General features: G+C 41.2%; 1 protein-coding gene across 1 annotated transcript in view; it reads left to right on the top strand.

The window, feature by feature from the left end:
* The first annotated feature begins 4,134 nt into the window (after window positions 1-4,134).
* The window catches only part of ak5 (adenylate kinase 5), a 111,344-nt gene continuing 97,506 nt past the window's right edge, over window positions 4,135-17,972 (top strand). The window contains exons 1-4 of the mRNA XM_074652020.1: window positions 4,135-4,489; window positions 5,798-5,984; window positions 11,566-11,733; window positions 17,671-17,843. Of these exons, the coding sequence (XP_074508121.1) occupies window positions 4,430-4,489; window positions 5,798-5,984; window positions 11,566-11,733; window positions 17,671-17,843 (588 nt within the window). The 5' untranslated portion in view covers window positions 4,135-4,429. The remainder of the gene's footprint in view (window positions 4,490-5,797; window positions 5,985-11,565; window positions 11,734-17,670; window positions 17,844-17,972) is intronic.

The following is a 17,972-nucleotide window of genomic DNA, read 5'->3' as shown; positions in this document are numbered from 1 at the left end:
CATAAAATGGAATATGGGTCTGGAGCATATTTCCTTTTGGTCTATACTGTTGTACACACTTCTACCAATTCATAAAGTGCCTATATATTATAGCTTTCTCAAAACATTTGCAGGGGAGAAATAAAAACGTAAATTACAATTACACATACAGTATATGCAAAACACCAAATGCATGCTAGTTGTAAGTAAAAGAAAGAAAAATAAGAAAATAAATGAAAAAGCAAAACTCTGTTAAATACTTGAAAGGATAATTATTGAAAAAGTACATCATTTCAGCTGATCTCATCCCCATGCCCCTATAGGTACATATGCTTATGTACTTAATTTAAATTATGAATGCTCAATGAAAACAAAAACTATATTGTGTTTTGTTGTGACCGGCAATATGATTTTTTGGGGGGTTTGTGGGTTTATTTTCTATTTTTATTATTTATGTTTTTGTGTGTTTGCTTGTCTCTTTTGTCTTGTTTTGCCTTTATTTCCTGATATTGTTTGTCTTTTGCTGTTAAATATAATGAGGCATGACATTGACTTCACAGAAGTCTGTATTACCGATATGCACATGCTTCCTAATAAAAATATTTGAAAGAAATGTGTTTTTTTGGGGGAAAATGTGGAAATGATGATGAATTACTGTTTAAATTAACTTAATATTAGTGCATCAGCGTTGATAAAATTGCTGAGACTAGAAGCTCTTTGTGGTTATCAGATGATGCTGTTCTGTAGGACTGAACAAATTGATTTCAAAGCTAATATCAAGAGAACCAAGATTATAATTATTAGCAGTGAGTGCATGTATGGGTTGCTTTAGAAGCACTCCATGGGATATCATGGGCAAATTACTTTATGGACTTGCAAATTGGATTTTACTGCGTTATTTGATTTCTACTGTGGCAAATGTGTTCATATTCCTTCATTCAGTCCCCTATAGAGTCACGTGTTCTTCTAATTTTTTGGTTGCGTTTTGTTTCTGAACTGTTCATAACAAAATTCATAGGGGAAAAAAAAAAATCAAATTAACATACTTTTTTCCCCTGTTACCATCATTAAAGGGGCACATAGTGGCTTTTTTCTGCATGTTTCATTATGGTATTATAATGTTTTGTTTAGTGTTTGAGTGGTTTTGCATTATGTGGAAATTAATTTTTAAGTAAGACACTTAAGGGGTTACAGTACACAGATGACTGCATGTCTAATTCAGCAAATCACTATTTGGTTTAAAAAGCAGAATAGACATCGAGTGATGCTGACAGCTTCATATTCAAATGCCCTCTCCAGTTAATTGGTATAAGGGCCTTCGTAATGAGAAGTGACATATATATCACAGGCAGCAGATGTCAGAATGCATGTCATGTTACTGCTGAGGGAAGTATAAGTGGCTGGGAGTCGTGCAGTACAGGCGGAAGCTATGAAAAAAACATTTCCGTCTTGCAATTCCAATCTAACATCACAATGCAGCAAGCAGAAGGTCTGATGGAAACGCTTCATCAAAATCAGTTCTGAGACACCGCAGAGCGATTTCAAAGGTCTGCCAACCGCTCTTAAACTTCTGCTGCTTTTTGAACTGCAGCATCACTCCCTTGGCCTGCACACAGCTCATCATAATAATGCCCTCCTCTAAATGCATCACATTAGAAAATGAAAAGGCGATGATAGCGCTCCAACAGAACAGTTCTGGGTCGCGTAATAATTATTCCATTTTCAATCCATAAATTAGTATTTTCCTGTCAGGCTGTTTTGTCCCGGCGGATTCTCGGTCACGTGTGAAATGTTATTCAGATGGAGCGATCCTCACTTTCTACCGCACTGATGTCACTGAACTAAATCTAAAGTTGTTCTCTGATATAACCAACAAGGAGACTTACAGTGAAGTCAGCTGTCCAGCTGTCAAGAGGATTAGTGGCCTATAAGGATCAAATCCTTTGGGACAAACCAGGCAATCAGAGAGGCCTATTCTTGTGTTGCCTAAAATAGCCTTGATCCAGTGGAATTCAAGTGTTGAACTTTTTGTTTAGCCTACATGCACAACCCAAACTAAAGATACACATTGTTATGCAAGTTAAGGGGTGACCTGCAGCCAACAACATACATCCAGCTATATTTATCTGCACTGAAGGGTTTCATTGATTTAGTTTTAGTCTGTGATGCAGTCAGTCAAATATTTTGTGTTGCCATGCTTTTCTTAGTTTATAAGATGTATCTGTCAGGGGACCAGCATTGGCGGATCATGAGACAATTGGCCCCTGGACACAGACAAACAGACTTTATAGTCGTTTAGCTGCTTTTTGTTGTTGTTTTGTGTCTCATTGTAGTTGTTACGCATCTCTCTGTGGGTTTTTTTTCTGTCTCTTTGTGGTCATTTTGTGTCTCTGTAATTGTTTTGGTATTTTAGTTATTTTTGTCTGTGATTGTGTTGCCCATTTTTATAGTCAGTCATTTTTAGTCTTTTTGTAGTAATGTTGTGTCTCTTTGTAGTTGTTACGCATCTCTCTGTGGTTTTGGGTCTCTTTGTGGTCATTTTGTTTCACTTTGTAATTGTTTTGGTCTTTTAGTTATTTTTGTCTGTGGTTGTTTTTCCCCATTCTGTAGTCATTTGCATTTCTTTGTAGTCATTTTGAGTCTTTTTGCAGTCATTTTGTGTCTCTGTGGTTGTTTTTCCACTTTTCATAGTTGTTGTGAGTCTCTTTGCAGCTGTTTTGCATCCCTTTGTAGTTGTTTTGTGTCTCTTTGTAGTCTTGTTGAGTCTCTTTGTAGTTGTTTTGTGTCTCCTTGTAGTCTTGTTGTGTCTCTTTGTAGTTGTTTTATGTCTCTTTGCAGTCTTTTTGTGTCTCTCCATGGTTGGTACGTGTCTCTTCAAGTGACATTTCGTAGGTGAAGGCCGGGGGGGACCCTAACACTTTGAGCCCCTGGGTCTGTGCATGGTACGCCCGTTCAGTAATTCATCCATGGGGACCAGGTACAAAACCATTAATCTCACACAAGAAGAAGATGTATTTTTGCTACTGGCTAATCCCATCTGTTTGTGGTAAAGTTGCGATAAAGTGATTCAAGTGTCATTAGTTTCATTATATGACAAAACCTCTTAAATAGTGTCAAAATGTTAAGCTTGAAGATTCGTTATTGACCATGGAAACAGTAAACAACAATAAGGAATAAATAACATATGCTCAGGAAGACTATGTGATGTGGTTGAAAGCTTTGGAAGCACAAAGAAAGTGTACCTTTTGTTTGGATTTTTGTCAAACTGACTGAGGTGAAACTGCCCTTGTTGTTTTTCTGATGGGGCATATGAAGAAAACCAAAAATAAACTATTATTCTATACACAATCACCTCATTAAAGGGACTGTTTGTAACTTTTTACACGTATAAATCTACCGGGTCGGTGTCCCATGCGCACTCGCATATGCGTGCCCGCGTGTGGCTACGCTGTTCAGAACGCTCCGCTGCCTGCTTGTCTTCACTCACACAACGCGCGCATTCTCGCTCCCCCTCAAGTTCATGCCCGCACACTACACACTGCAGAAGACTTAGTAGCTCTGAGAATATCTAGTAAATGTACAGTGGACGTTGTGACGTTTGTCTCTGACCGGGTGCCGGTATCTCCCTGCGGCCGCGGTCGGGAGGCTGAAGCAGGAAAAGCCAACACTAGGATCAGCAGTGATTCATGGAGAGACCTTCGTCTGGTCAGCTAACATTACGGCCAAGCAGGTGAAATATAGTGATATTGTGCTTTTAGCTGACGTGTGTCGCCTCACTGTTTTGAGCGATGCTCGTTCATGTCTATTTAGAGCAAGCAAGCGCGACCCCGACTCTGACTTTTGTTGACTTGACGGCCACAGGTGTCGCTGTTAACAAGCAATTCTGAAAGTTACAAATAGTCCCTTTAAGGTGAAACTCTGCCCTTGTTGTTTTCTGATGGGGCATATGAGGAAAACCACAAATAAACTATTTTCTATAAACAATCACCTCATCAAAATCACAGAATCATATCGATACTCATAATCTATAATAATGTGTGCGTTACTGTATCAATATCACCACTAAGTTTGCAGGCTGACTGTGAAACCGTGTGAAAAAACGCCATGTCGAGGCGGTGCCGTGCGTCTTTTGGCACAGCGCGCAACCTCTGTGCCAGCGTCGAGGCGCACATGGAGCGCGCTGGAAGCGGCAGAGCGCTGTAGGAGGAGAGACGCACGAGCCGCGCATCCGCATCACCGACGAGGAGGAGGAGGAGGGTGGCGCGGTGGCATCGCCTGCAGGAATCCAGTTGTAAAGTCCACACACGAGGCTAAAATGCGCTGAGGAGAGAAAGTGTCTGGAGATCGGTTGTTAACCAGAGAACACCTCACGGCACTGAGACATCTGAAGAAGAGGAAGAGAAAAACACGCTCCGGACAAGTTGTGATTTCAGAGGAAATCCGACTGGAGATGAATACCAACGATGCCAAGGAGTACCTCGCACGGCGGGAGATACCTCAACTCTTTGAGGTGAGAGATGATGCTTGTGTTGGATGAGATGATGCAGATGCACATTTATTTCACTGTGTTTTTTTTTTTATACAAAGATTCATCTGTGCCTGTCAGAGTGACGGCAAAGATCTCTTTAGGATATGTAATAATAATAATATTGTTATGGCTTGATGGAGGTGGATATGCGCATAATTCAGTGGTTTAAATGAGAAAAGGAAACGTTGCTAATGAATCATTTAACACACTGCTTCAATGTGTTTTTATACTAATATGTAATCATAATTAGTCGAGTTGCAATCAAACCAAACATACCGTCCTCCCCTCTCAAGCATAATTTGAGATTAATTATTATTTTAATAATTTATTCTCAGCTGGAGACTGCATCCTTTTATTAGGAAGAAATTAAAAAGAACATTAAAAGTCCGTTTTAGAAGGAAAATACAATTACTGCAGCAAAGAATGTGGTGATAAAAGACTTAACTCAAGGAATCTTAGTGATATATTGGTGGTATAGGTGCTTAAAAATGAACTATGACTGAAGTCTCTACAGGATTATTATACATTAAACATGCTATAAAGAACTTAAAGACAGCATTACATTCTCTCATAAGCAGCATAGAAATATAATAATTAAGTATCACTCATTTTCCTGAGGGGATAGTAAATTGGCTCATCCACTTAATTAGACTGGATCCTAAGTGTAGTGCAGCTAATGTATGCAAGCAATCACTGCTTGTTTATTTAGAGCCAAATTACACTGAGCAGTGAAGTGACACATCATCATCATAACTGCACTGTGATTTTACTGCTTCTCATATGAAAGTGTATTCATTATGAGCTAAATAAGCCCATCAAATTGTTTTCAGTGGGGAGCAGCTTTGTGTATAATTCATGCGGCTGGCGGTGGGAGTTTGCTAGTGACGAGGGTGGGGATGAAGAAGGAAGTCCCAGAGGAAGGTATTGTTTTAAAACAGTCAGGGGTCGAAAGGGCAAATGTCACACAAACATACACTTGACTCGTGATCTGGCGCGGAGTTCGTTCTCACATTCATCAGAGCGGTTGGCTTTCCTCCTCGACAATAACAGCCTGGCGAATAAACACAGAACCCCGTTGACCTGAGTCCAATTTCATGGGCTTCTGACAAAATGAGATGTTTTGATGGAGCTAAGGCAACCAGATCTGCACTTCAAAACTTCTCCTCATTAGAATTCGGGCTGCTCGCCACCGCCACGCCGCCACAGAACCACACATCATAACAAAGATATAGTGATGCCAGAACAAACGTCTCCTCCCTCCCTCTCATTCTGCTCCATTGTTTTCTCCAGAGCCTGCTGACAGGTTTGATGTACTACCGGCCTGACGACCCCATCGACTACTTGGAGGGCTGTCTGAAGAAAGCCAGGGAGCTCGGAGGACCAGACAAGGTGCGGTGGGATACCTTCGTGGGCCAGGAGAAGAAGTCACTTCCACCTCTCAACGGCGGCCAATCACGCAGATCCCTCTTCAGAAATGGTGAGCAGTGATACAGCACAGTAAAGCACATTAGAGCTGTAACAATTAGACAGTTCATTGATTAGTTGATCAATAGAAAATTAATCTGCAACAATTTCTATAACTGATTAATCGTTAAAGTTGTATTTGAATGAATGAATGAATGAAAGACTTTATTTCGAACATATAATAAATAAAAACAAATACAAAATAATAACAAACAAAACAAGAGTTATAGTGTCCGAAAAGGAGTAGGTAGAAGAAAAACTTATATTACCCTACCCCTTTCTCACTTCTCCTCTATTAACTCATATATCATAGAATGATAATATAATATAATATAAAAACTATCTCAGATTTATTTACATCCCAAGTTGAATATATGAACAGCATCCCAAGTTTATTTACAACCCACAAATACATCCGGAGTTAAAAAGTATATAACCAACCTTTATCACAACTCTTCTTCAACCATATACCTCCCAAAAATATCTTTCTTGTATAGCTTTTTAAATTGATTTATATTTGTGCTCCCCTTCAACCCATCACCTAACCCATTCCACAAATCCATTTCAAAAGAAAACTTTGCTGGTTCCAGCCTCTTAAAGGTGCAGTGTGTAGGATTTAGCAGCACCTAGTGGTGAGGTTGCAGATTGCAACCAACCCAAACTTCTCTGTGTGCCAAGCGTGTAGGAGAAGTACGGTGGCCGACGCAAAAACATGAATGGCCCTATTTAGAGTCAGTGTTTGGTTTGTCCGTTCTGGGCTACTGTAGAAACATGGCCGCTGGCTCCATGAGGACCCGCTCCCTGTGTAGATATAAACGTCTCATTTTAAGGTAACAAAAACACGACGATTCTTATTTTCAGGCGATTCTACACTAAATAAAACATACTTATTAATATTATATTCCATTTCTGCCAATAGATCCCCCTAAATGCTGCACACTGTTCCTTTAAAGGTGAAGATTTCCTGCTGTTTGTTTTATATGATAGGTTACAAACTGTTGTTATAGACAAAAGACAATTAAAGATGTCACATCAGGCTCTAAAAACTTGTGATGGGCCATTTTTTTGTACAATTTTCTAAGAAAAAATCTAAGAAAATAGAAAATCTAAAGTCATACTAGCTTGTTGCAAAGGAGGATAAAAAACGCTCCAAACGTACGCAAAATTTTAATTTTAATTAAAAAACTGGCATGGCCAATTTCAAAAGGGTCCCTTGACCTCTGACCTCAACATATGTGAATGAGTATGGGTTCTATGGGTACCCACAAATCTCCCCTTTACAGACATGCCCACTTTATGATAATCACATGCAGTTTGGGGCAAGTCATAGTCAAGTCAGCACACTGACACACTGACAGCTGTTGTTGCCTGTTGGGCTGCAGTTTGCCATGTTATGATTTGAGCATATTGTTTATGCTAAATGCAGTACCTGTGAGGGTTTCTGGACAATATTTGTCATTGTTTTATGATGTTAATTGATTTCCAATAATAAATATATATATATATATATATATATTTGCATTAAGCAGCATATTTGCCCACTCCCATTTTGAAAAGAGTGTTAAATACTTGACAAATCTCCCTTTAAGGTACATTTTGAACAGATAAAAAATGTGTGATTAATCGCGATTAACTATGGACAATCATGTTATTAATTACGACTAAATATTTAATTGATTGACAACCCTATTTTATATATACAGTTGTGGTTACAGACTCTCTCTCCACGTCCCTTCTCATATTTTGAGTGTATTCATTTGCCAAAAAAAGAGACAAAAGCTCAATATAATATTGTTATCGTGAATTCTTTTGGCCACGATAATCGTGTAGTGAAAATCTGATATCGTAACAGCCCTTTATTAAAGACTATGACTCATTGATTAATTGAGAAAGTGAAATAATTCTGCAGATTAATCGATAATGAAAATAATCATTAGTTGCAGCCCCAAAACACATCTAATTTTACAACTTGGAACTCTGTTCTATCCCAGTATGTTGTGTTTATTGCACAACTTCTCCAATTACAGGCAGGAGACAAAATATGTATTTTGACTTCTTTCCAATTATGCTGGCAGCAGAACATCTTCCTCTCCAACACAATCACAACTGGCTCACTGTTAGAACAGGAAAGGGTGTTGGCATTTGTACCTCACCCTCATGAGCCCCATTGTGAATACATTGTTTAAACTATTGTGCTACTCTTTCAGAAGACTTTTAGAGCGGTCTGAAATAGGAGGCTTTTTCTCTGCAGCTACAGCGTGAAGTGCAGCTGTGTGCATCGATACTCTCAGATCGATTTAGTTTCCAAAAAGTGCAGAAATGGTTTGTTGAGACACCAGAGCGCCCACAAACACAACACAATGTAAAGTTTAGAAGCAACCGCTGCCACTGCCACTGCTTTAAACCAACATGATCTCAGGCTTGATCTCATGCCCGTGCTGCCTTCAATGACCTGGGGAATCGTGTTACCGTGCAGTAAAAGACAGTTGAACATGTGTAGTTAATCATTCACATGAGTGGGGATACCAAACGGCTCTCCATTCATCATTTATTCAAGATGTGGTTCAGCAGGTCTAACCAATGCAGGAGGATGCAAAACTTATGTTTCACTTCCTTGTTTACTGTATGTGTGTGGAGCATGGCAGCAATACACACAGGAACTATCACGATGGAGTAAAAATTTGTTTTGCATCTTTAAGCTTACAGGCACGTCACTCCTCTCACGCCACACAACAATGCAGACATGAACAGATAGTATTTATATAAGAACTTCACAGTCAAGAAGAATTGAGGGGGGACAGCTTTGAGAAATTCAGATTTATCCCACTTGGATGCCTGAAAACATTGCCAGCTGCAGCATTTAGCTGCTGGGAACTGCAGCTTAATCAGGGATAGAGATTCCCGTGTCCTGCTATTCCCCTCTCGGCTGAAAGCTGAAGCTCAAATCTGCCGCATGTTTCAAAACGTTTGCTGGGAGGGAAAGCTGCTCTGACCTCCTAAATTATTCAGATCTTGGCCCGATTGACTGTTCAGTGTGTTTGAAATGTTAAAGCTACAGTCAGTAAGTATAAATAATAAAAATAACCTTTTTGTCATGTTTGCTTAAACTGTCACTATATCTTGACAGCAGTACATGAGACGGATAATCTGAAAAAATCTGGTTAATTTGCCTCTTTTAGTGCTTTTAATGGCATGTGCAAGATTCCACAGTGCCTGAAGACAAGCAACCAATCAGAGCCAAGGAGTCTCGCGAAGCCTGTGAACTTCGGAAACTGTCAACCTAAGCAGCGTTGATCAATTATGAATCAAGATTATGGTACTGTAATGCCTATTTCTCACCTCAAATGTTTTCAGAGACATATTTTAGTCATAGACTGTATAAAATATGGACGTAGTCTCTGTGATGTCACCCAGAGGTTTCTGAAGAGCAGTTGCGAAGCTCAAAGAGGGTGGGTCTGGCCGTCGCCATCTTGGCAGTGACGACACAGCCTAACTCCCAGCTGATCCAAAAATTAGCAAAGAGGTGGATCGTCGGTGGAGCTGAGCTGGCCCGAGTGATGCAGCAGAGCAGACAGATAGCAGCTAGTGACCTGATATGGCACCAACCTGTCACTCAAAGCGGCATTGCGGAATTGACCTGCTTTTGGAGCCAGCTTCAAGTGGCTATCTGAAGTCTAACTGTTTTTGGCACTTTCGCGTTGGCTTAATTTCTCAGCACCGGAGGTTGCTGCTTGATTTTAGTGTACTGTTTAGCTGTAAAATGAAAAAGATTGCTCTACCCCTTGGGTGGTGCTTGGTTTTGGCTTGACTGTTTTCCAAATGGGTCGCAAACTTTCTCATTTTACAGCTAAACAGTACACTACAAGATGTTTCTGAAAACATTTGAGGCGATAAATAGGCATTACAGTATCAGAATACTGATTTATATTTCATTAGCGCTGCCTAGTTTGACAGTTTTTGATCAGAGTTCACAAGCTTCACGAGCAGTGATTGACAGCTGCTTAGAGCCTGCTCGGCTCTGATTGGTTGTTTTCCTTCAGGCGCTGTGGAATCTTGCAAATGCCATTAGGAGCACTAAAAGGTTTACCTTGCATGGCAGCTGAATTTTTGCAATGACACGAGATCACGCAAGCATTGCGGGGTTACATATCACGTGAAAATCTATCTTGTCAGGCTTCAAGTAGTGTGTTCGTGTCCGTCAAGCCAGACTACGGGCAAATCAGCGTCCTGTGAGGAGCTACAGGCTCACCCAGTTTCAGATGTTATGGTAAAAAGACTTTACGTCTAAGCCAGGTAGAACTTTGCCGATAATGTCTGTCCGCTATAGTTTCATATTGAACTGAAAATATTTTTCCACTTCTCAACGGGCGGGGTCCGCACAGTCAGCTTGGAAATGCTCGGGGTGAAGGTGGCCCGCAGCTCCGACCGGGAGTTTTACAGAACCCCTCTCCCGGACCTCACCGCTTCCGGGGGCCGTGGAGTGCTCGCTGCGCAGTGTGCCCTCTCTCCTGTAGAGGTGGAGAGGGTCTGGGCTCCCGGTGTGTCTGTCAACCGGGGCAGGGGTCTGCGGCGAAGTCGGCAACCCCCCCCCCCCTTTTCATAGATCTAGCCTCTAAATTTTGCTCTCAAAGTGTTCCAGATTGATGCATTTAATTTTAAAATGTACAAAATGTATCTATTAATACTTCATTGAAAGAAGAGCAAAGAACTGCACTGAGGGGTTTTCTCGTCGGAAAATATGTTTTCGCTTTTCTCCCGATTGGCTTCAGCAAGAGTTTAATTGACAGATGGTTCGTCCAATCACCTGCCAAGTATTTTTTTTGAATGTGCCTTCCCTTTTCCAAACAGTTTCCAATAACGGCTCAGATGGTTCTGTGAAACAAACCATCTGGCGGGTCAAGTCACTAAAAGGAGGCAGAGGAACCTGATTTTTGAAACTTTTTTTTATTAAAGTTACCAACTGTAGGTTTAAAAGAGGCAAAAATAAGCCATTAGGTTAGTTATTTGCAGCCTTCTGTGTGTTTTTCTAAAATGTTCATGAAAAGTAGCATCTCGGTTCTCTTCAGATTCAACAAAAAATCGATTTCCATCTCTGGCACATGCATTGTCACTGGTAAAAAAAAGCAAGATCAATACCATACTCATCATTATAATACATTGTAAAGAGATAATATCGCTTCTGCATGTAAATTACAGCGGCTCTGCCCCCTTAGAATAGCATGCAGTGATGATTTCTATCTTTAATAAATGCGTTATAATCAATGCTTTCATCACCGGAGACAGCTGTATAATTACCAAACTGAATGGAGCATTCAATTCATCACTAAGACGGTTTCATCTCCAATTTACTGTTCGTTTGTTAAAGCAGATATGCCTTTTTCTTTTGCTTTTTGTTCTGAAATGGGATTCACAGCATTTGAAATAATGTGACATCCGCACCTTTAAAGTGACGGTACAAAATTATGATAATGAAGATATTTCAATGGTGAACTTCAGGCTTTGGGAAAAAATGTTCTTCATTAATACTCAAGACAAAAGCAGACAAATTAGTTCTCATCTCTACCTTTGTGTGTGTGTGTGTTTGTGTGTTACAGTGTTGCCCGACAGTCCCAATTTTCCCTACAGACGGTATGACCGCCTCCCTCCCATCAGCCAGTTTTCCATCGAGAGTGACTCAGACCTGTCGGAGACGGCGGAGCTCATAGATGAGTACGAGGTGTTCGATCCATCCAGACCGCGACCCAAAGTCATCCTCGTCATCGGTAAAGGACCAGCACACCACACCACAATACAAACATTAAAACAATAAACATCTGTGCCCTTACATAACACAAGAGTGAGGAAACTTTGTGCAAAAATGTTTCTTCTCACCTGATGTTTTAGATTTGAAGCTGCTCATCTGAATTCCTGCTGACTCATGTTTTCCATAAGATAAGACAAGGCAGTAAACATCATTTCATCAGTAAACATAGAAAAAACAAAACACTACACACTAGACCAGTGTCAATTTAAAGGGCGGTCCTTTATTTTTAGTTGTTTTTTTAGGTTTTTATATCATTCTGTAGCTTCCCAGTGGTGTTCCTTATGTATTCAAATCCGGAAATTAAAATTTTGGTCAAAGTACGTATGTTTTAGTGCCAAAATTAATTTCCCAAGCCCTTCTAAAACCTTTTTCCCATGTGACCTGATGTAGGTTTCTGCATGATAATGCTGCAACATGTACAGTATATATACAACCTTACAGTCAGCAACGTTACATAGAGTAGCTTAGATGGCGGTCGGCATGTTCCCAGTTCGGAGGAGCAGACAAGCTAAGTTATGTACTGCTGTGTGGACGCCACATTAGTTCGGATCTGAAAGTCACACAATAGCATAAATAAACAAACCAATCAATGCGGCAGTAGACCACCAACTCTTGTGTCCTGCTAGGTAAAATTGCTGTTTTTGTGAACGGAGTCTGGTGGCTTTGAAGAGAGCAATATAACGGCTTTGGTTCCCCTTTGGAAAGGGCTGTCTGTTGGCAAGGTAAAGCAGTGAAAATATTCTAAATATAGCGCACATTTAAACTGATATTGATTTTTTTTTTAGGTTGCTTAAATACGCTTTTCTGCTGCTTCCGTCCACAGCCGCTTTACCTAACTAAACCATGATGTCACTCTCTTCAAAGCAACTGGACTACATTCACAAAAGCAGTAATTTTACCTCTCAGAACACGGGAGTATACATACAACCCCACTTCATAATATCTGAACTAACTAACTATCTAACTAACTTCAGCTGAGAGGGCGTTTCCATTTGAAAAAAAACGGGAAGCGAACGCAGATGGACCCGCCTTTTAATGCTTCGAGAGCTTTATCCACTTATATAAAAAGCTCAACAAAGATACTATGTTTATATTTGCCTCGCTGATGATCTAAAAATAAATGGCCTGGATGGGAACCTAAGAGTCGGGGAGTGTGTGCGTGCGTGCGTGCGTGCGTGCGTGCGCGTGCGCGCGTATGTGTGTGTGCGTGTTTCCTGGTATGTTGAACGTAGCCCCACCTCTCTGTTGGTATCAGCAGGGTAGATCTTGTTGCATGTCACTCACTGTGTTGGACACTCACGCTCTCCTAATCTGATTTCCTTGATGGGCCTGCATTAACCTGTCAAATACCTTCATTAATCTTATGACTAAAGCACTAGTGGCACAATAAGAGTTATGACCGCGGTTGAGCTGGACCAAAAAAAAGGCTGCTATTTATATACCCTCTTGAAAATAGTTTGTTTAAGGTTTTAAATAAGCAAGAAAAGGACTTTGATGTCTGTTAAAAGCTCTTAAAAACCTCCTGACAGCCCTTCTGCTGCAGCATGTTTTGATTTTTTGGTGTGTACCTGGGATATTCACTCCCTCTGTGGTGCGGATGATAGTCATTTGTCCTTGCAGCACAAAGCCAGCTCCTATCTCATCTTCGTGAGCACATTGTGCCCTATTTTAAAGGGAAAACAGGATGGCAGCAGCTGTCATCTCTGTGCAGGATCGTGGCAAATGTTTTGTCTGTCAGGTTTGCAGAGAGAGAGACAGACTAACATGTGTGGTCAGGAAGAGGCTCGGTCGAACATTACGAAATACTCGGATGTAAGATAAGAGCGCACATTTGTTGAATACATATTGCATTATCTCTCTGATCCTCCCACTGCTTCTCTCTACTGCAAAACTTTGACTTTATGTTTTCTAGAATACAACGTGACAAGAATGTTTTGTTAAATCCATGGTCCTTTTTCAGTCGATATAAGAACAAGAAGTAAACGACAGGTACAGCTAATATCATGAATAATGGCTGCTTTGCACACGGCTCATTATGCTTACTGGGACAGTTCGGCTACGATCGATTGGTCTTTTTTGTTTAGGAAGGTTCCTAACTGAGTGAAATGACGCAGAAGTATGAAAGAAGCGGTATGTAGGACCTGGCGTTATTTAGCGGTGAGGTTGCAAATCGCAGCCAACTGAAGCCTTTCCTGTGTGCCAAGTCTGCAAGAGAGCTATGGTGGTCGACGCAAAAACGTGAATGTCTCTCTCTACAGCCAGTTGTTGTAAGAGTAGCGTAGGTCATTCAGAGCAGAAGTGAGTGGTGAAGCGAGAGAGAGAGAGCGGCAGCGACGACAGCGAGTAACTTTATCAACTCCGGTGCAAACAGGAAAAGTTAACAGTGTTTGGTTTGTTTGTTCTGGGCTACTGTAGAAACATGGCAGTGCAACACGGTGGACTCCGTGGAGAGGGGACCCGCTTCATAGATAGATATAAACGGTTCATTTTAAGCTAATGAAAACACAACGATTCTTATTTTCAGGTGATCATGCGCCAAAGAAAACATACTTATTAATATTATATTCCATTTCTGCCAAGAGATCCCCCTAATTGTTACACACTGGTCCGTTAAAGGTATAATATGTTACATTTGTCGGTTGCTGTTTGTAAATACAGCATTTACAGGTGGCCCCTCCTCCTCGGCTCAACGAGCAAGGGAGGGAGTGAGAGAGCAGCGATGGTCAAGCGTGCTATGAGAGTGAAATTCAGCTAGAGTGAATGAAGAGAGGGAGCGGTGTTAGTGAGAACAAGGCAGTGAATCAGAGAAATAAAACGTTATTTTCAGATTTTTTCACAGCAGTTATGTTATGTTAACGGTTAGATCCAGACCAACACATTCTCACTCCCAACTAATAGAATACCGCCACTTGGTCAGTGCCCCTCGGCATCGGAGACCGACGCACAGGGTACCCCTCTTGTGTTACTTTTGGAAGGACCAGGGATGGCGTGTCAATATACGCTCATTACGTGCATAGTGTCCTTTCAAAATAAACTTCCGTTCTCACAGGAAGTTAGGTTTAGGCAACACCAGTCTCCTGGTTGAAAGTCTTATGTTTGTTTGACCAATCCACCACCCCTCCTGCCCGCCCTGAATGTACTCTCGTACTATTAATACTACATCACTTGCTCCGACCGTCGAATAATGCAGCAGGTGGGTTTACATTGGCGTTAATTGGAAGACAAGTTCGTCACTTACTGTCACTAAAGGGTGCCTCTGTGCGTTGGTTTCCAATGCCGAGAGGCACTGGAAACAGTACAGTATTTGACGAGTTGGGAGTGAGAAGGGATTGTCCAGACAACACCACACACTTCTAGTGGGTCATAAGAGATGATTGAGACAGATTATTTTTGCATCAGTCTATATATTGTTTTTTAGGAAATTGTTGCATATTATGCCTTTTAGTTGCAGCCATGATAAGAGCTGGTCCAATTCTCTAAATGCTAAGGAAGGTCCTTCAATTCCTCCTTTCTTATGTCCTTTAGCATAGGGTATACTGGACTATCCTTTACGGAAGGAAAGGAGATAATGACACCCGACGATTTCTTGCGGCTGCAACATGTAAAGCGTCACACGTCAATAGCACGTCCGCCGTCGCTTAATTACTATGCCTAGTGTAAGTACCTTTGCCTCATTAACGTTGTGGTTCCCTGATAGCATTGGGTTTAAATCTGAAATATTGCCAAATAGGCGTGTTTGCTTTTCGCTTCGACACCAAATCCTCTGCCATCTCTCGATCTGTCAACTCTCTTTCACCCCGTGTGTGAAATATGACTCTGAGTTGACTCCTTACGGAGCAGATGAATTCACTCCGTCGTCCGACTATGTATTAATTACATGGCGCTGATACCCAAAAATGAACTAAATGGGTTTTATTTCTGTAAAAAAAGCAAAACGAAAGTGGGGGCGGTGGGTACGTAATGTATTCGGTGTGTGCCCGTCCACCGTGTAACACCGGTAACACCGACTACCGTGGCAAGCCTACTGAATAACTGTATTCTTTTTACATAATTACGATCACGCATCACTTGAGATTCAGTTTAAGGACACATTAAAGTAACTTCACTGAAACTTGGTTGTCCAAATTAACCAAATGATATAATAGCACTGATTTTTATAATTTTTTACACGTGGGCGCACACACTCCTACTCATCCCTAAAAAAAACATTTCTGACACTGACACCATGATGGAATAAATTACCCACACAGCTTTGTTCTCCGACTAATTTCTCTTCACTCTGTCCTGGCTTTCAACCAGAGCAATTTTGGAGCAGTTGACATTTCTGTGGTAACAGTAGCATCTCTGAAATCCTGGAATGAAACGCAGTAAAAGCTGCATTCAGGTTGTCAGATGGCTTAAACAGCCACTTACAAAGGCCTTTCACAAACGGACAGCTCGTTTAGTATTGCTGTGTCTCAATTCGGATAATTCCATTTGTATAATTTCATGTAGTACACTTGGGACACTATGTACTTATATGCGTAGTGCGTGAATTTCAACAGGGTAGTGATGTCTCAAATTGAACACGGCTGTTCTGCACTTAACGGAAATGATAATCGCAACATTTGACGGCTTCTTCTTCTTCTTTTTAATGGCAAATTGCAACCGGACAAAGCATTACCACCAACATTTGACCTTGATTGTTGCCCGCCAATATATCGGCCGGCTCGTTTGCTCACTTGGCGCTTACATATATTAACTGAATAAAAATGAATGTTATTTTACTTTTATTTGCTTGTGTGTGCCTCCTGTTTTACGTGAGGTGGAAAAAATGCCGCCGCCTCTGCCAATTTCACAAGTTTGGTGGTCTCTACCCTTCCGCTATGTAGCCAAGATGGCGAGCATTGAGGGTGAGAAGTGTTAAGCGTTCCACACTCAACTTTTTGACTGTTATTACTACACCATCCGGGTACTCATAGTGCACTGCATTTTGCCATACTTGTCATTGTGAACGCACTCAAAATAGCAGGTGTAAGTACAGAAGCACACAAATTGAGACACGGCTTACGTCTATCTTGTACTTTTAAGGCAGTACTGCTAATGACTGGATTGACAATTTAAATCCAAAATATCAACTTTATATGGTTTTGACTTGCACTTTTTACTTTTGGAGGAATTATGACCATTTTATGTGTAAAATTTGTTTGCACTAAGATGTTAAAGGTGACATATCGTGCTCATTTTCAGATTCATACTTGTATTTTGAGTTTCTACTAGAATGTTCAAAGAAACACACTATTTTCCACATATTGTCTGTCTGAATATACGTGTATTTACCCTCGGTCTGAAGCGCTCTGACGGGCTTGCGAGAAAAATTCTTTCTGACTGAAAAACTGACTGGGTTGTCTAATTTCACAGTTTGTGGGATGGTTGGCACTCCAGATACCCAAACGTACAAGCACTGAAAAAGTGAGTTTTTCATGATATGTCCCCTTTAAAACAAGGGCTAACATGACATTTATTCATAATAATGTTTACCAAACTATCCAGCATCACGCTAAGAGCTGTCTTCCCCTGTCGTCTCTCCTCTGCACATCCCTTCTCCTGTTGAGATATAGAGATAAAAAAGAAGAGGATTTGGTAGCAAATGTAGGCGGTTCACACATACCTGTTTCTCTCATCCACCCCCCCACATGCCCTTCTCCCCCACAAATCACACACAAGCAGCAACACACACAGTCACGCAGAGACACACACACACAAAGTCTCACATAGTCTGGGTTTCTCTCACCAACACACACATGCGCCTACGCTAACACACCCCCACACACAATGTTTCACACTGACACAGACACATTTCACAACCACGACAAAATCGCTCCCAAAACATCAACAGCTCTCTCTCTGTGCCTAGGTGGCCCTGGCAGCGGCAAAGGAACACAGAGCCTGAAGATTGCCGAGCGCTACGGCTTCCAGTACGTGTCCGTGGGCGAGCTGCTGAGGAAGAAGATGATCCACAACGCCACCAGCAACAGAAAGTGGAGCCTGATTGCTAAAATCATCACCAACGGAGAGCTGGCACCACAGGTATTAGAGCAACAGAGAGGGAGAGGGGAGTGTGTATGTGAAACAGGGAAAATATGAGGGGAAGTGTGTCCAGTCTCTCGCAGGTCATTATCACAGCATGCAAGTAAGAAGGGACTAATTAGCAGCATC

Source organism: Sebastes fasciatus, chromosome 11 (genome assembly GCF_043250625.1).
Source record: "Sebastes fasciatus isolate fSebFas1 chromosome 11, fSebFas1.pri, whole genome shotgun sequence".
Classification (NCBI taxonomy): domain Eukaryota; kingdom Metazoa; phylum Chordata; class Actinopteri; order Perciformes; family Sebastidae; genus Sebastes; species Sebastes fasciatus.
The sequence above is the reverse complement of the archived record's forward strand: the minus strand, read 5'-3'. Positions and strand labels throughout refer to the sequence as shown.